Genomic DNA, 1,900 nt, shown 5'->3' with positions numbered 1-1,900 from the left:
AAGGACAGAGAGACAGCCCTATGAAAACCCTTGGAGCCAGTTTTTCCCCATGAGGCTTCTCATAGAGAGATCATCTCTGACACCAGGCATAACCCAAGTTCGTACCAATTCAGAAAGGCAAAAGCCGGTAATCTTGTCAACCGATGGGGTGAGAAGGTTGTCACCCTGCTCCTGTTACAACCTCAGATAAACATGTTCAACCAAATACATTCCATCCTGCCTCGGGCGCAAGCTTCCCACCACTTTAATGGATATTTCCCACACACCCCCAACCTTATTTTTTCGCCTCTCTCGGTACCTACCTCTCTCCCTAGCCTACAGTTTTTGCATCCTTAAGGGACTGTTTCTGTGCCCACTGTTTTTTCTGTCCTTAATCAGGTCTGAGACTTCAGAAACTTCAACTTCTCTGCTGGCCCGGAGAGGCACCCTCGCCCCGTTCCAGAACCCGGCTTCCTCCCCCCTAACTCGAGATCCCTGGGTCTACGGCGGCCCTGGCTACCCCGCCCCTGCTCCTGCGCTTGACCTCCCCCCACCCGACCCCCACACCCCTCCCCAGGCCCGCAGCCTCAGCCGTTCCAGAAATTGACAAAGAAGTTGCAGAGCGAGTGCCACTTCTCCGCGCAGTAGGTCTCCGTGAGCTCCGCGTTCTCGCTCAGCCCGTCGGGGTCGGGGCCGGTCCCCGTGGGGCGCTCGTCACGGGGACCCGAGACCACCTTCTTCTTGCCCGCTTTGCTCTTCCTCTCGGGGGGCTTTTCTTTGGAGGGCGCGCTCGGGGAAGGTGGGACCCCCGCGGCCGGGCCGCGCGCTGGATCCCGGGGCCGCCCCCGGCTCCTGGCCCGCGGTCTGGGCTCCCCAGCGCTGCCCGCGACAGTGGGGCCGGCGGGCGGAGACGCGCCGGCTACCAGGCGCAGCTCGGCGCCGTGGCCCTTTTTGCCGGCGCACAGGCGGGCGCGCAGCGGCGCGGCGTCCCGGCAGGGCCGCGGCTTCTTGCGCAGCGCGCCCAGCACCTGCTTCCAGTAGTGCGCGCGGCGGGCGGCGTAGGCAGCGCAGCGCTCTGGCTCGCCGCGGTAGGCGCACTGCTGGACCGCCCCGTCCGGGCTCCGGCAGCGCAGCGCCAGCTCGCTGCCCGCCGCGGCCCCCGAGGCCGGCTGCTGGAGCTGCCAGCTGCACGCGTGCTGCTCGGGGCTGACGAAGCGACCCGAGGAGCCCAGCGCCGGGCCGCCCGCCGCCCCCTTGTCCCTGCGGGCGGCCACGAGGAGGCAGCCGGCCAACAGCAGCAGCAGCAGGAGCAGCGAGAGCGACGCTCGCAACCCCGGAGGACTCATGGCCCGCGGTGTCGGCGCTGGTGTCGGCGCTGGTGTCGGCGCTCCGCTCTCCTAGGACCCCTGTGCGCTTCTTCCGTGGAGGCAGGGCCAGGCGAGAAGCACCCCCCGGATCTGCGGACCGAGGCAGACACCGCTAGTGACTGAGCCAGGCGCAGCCCTTCGTCCAGGCACACGCACCTGCCAGCCGCCCCTGCCCAGACTTTCGGAAGCCGGTGGGAAGCAGCTAGCGACGACCCCTCTGAAGACCTTTCCTGGGGAAACTAGTTAGCAGTCAAATATAATCACTTTGCAACCATTTGTGCATTGCACCCTATGCAAATTTAATACCTGATTATTTCCCCCTCCAGCTTTGCCTCCCCTTTCCCCTTCCCCACTCTCCGGTAAACTGTCTCAAAATCATTTCCGATGATGGCTCGCCAGCGTGCCCTTGGATTACTCGGAACTTACCGAGCTCTCGGAGAGGTGACGGAGCCTTATTGGGGCGGCGAGGCGGAGGGGGTCGTCTGGTCGGGCCGGCTCCCTGGGAATGAGCTTGTCATCGGTGGGCAGAAGGGGCCGCCCCCGACGCCCCGCCC

The 1,900-nt window shown here is 65.1% G+C and overlaps 1 protein-coding gene across 1 annotated transcript; it reads right to left on the bottom strand.

Annotated features, from left to right (window-relative positions):
• Positions 1–566: 566 nt before the first annotated feature.
• FGFBP3 (fibroblast growth factor binding protein 3) lies at positions 567–1,501 on the bottom strand. Its single transcript, XM_062215076.1, has one exon. It carries the CDS (start codon positions 1,323–1,325, stop codon positions 567–569), a length of 759 nt encoding a protein of 252 aa, XP_062071060.1. The 5' UTR covers positions 1,326–1,501.
• Positions 1,502–1,900: the final 399 nt, after the last annotated feature.

Source organism: Lepus europaeus, chromosome 17 (assembly GCF_033115175.1).
Source record: "Lepus europaeus isolate LE1 chromosome 17, mLepTim1.pri, whole genome shotgun sequence".
Classification (NCBI taxonomy): Eukaryota; Metazoa; Chordata; class Mammalia; order Lagomorpha; family Leporidae; genus Lepus; species Lepus europaeus.
Note: the sequence above shows the minus strand (reverse complement) of the source record. Positions and strands in the feature narration are given on the sequence as shown.

What these genes read in the sequence shown, in the direction of transcription:
- FGFBP3 (XM_062215076.1), bottom strand. Translation starts at nt 1,325, where the DNA reads ATGAGTCCTCCGGGGTTGCGAGCGTCGCTCTCGCTGCTCCTGCTGCTG.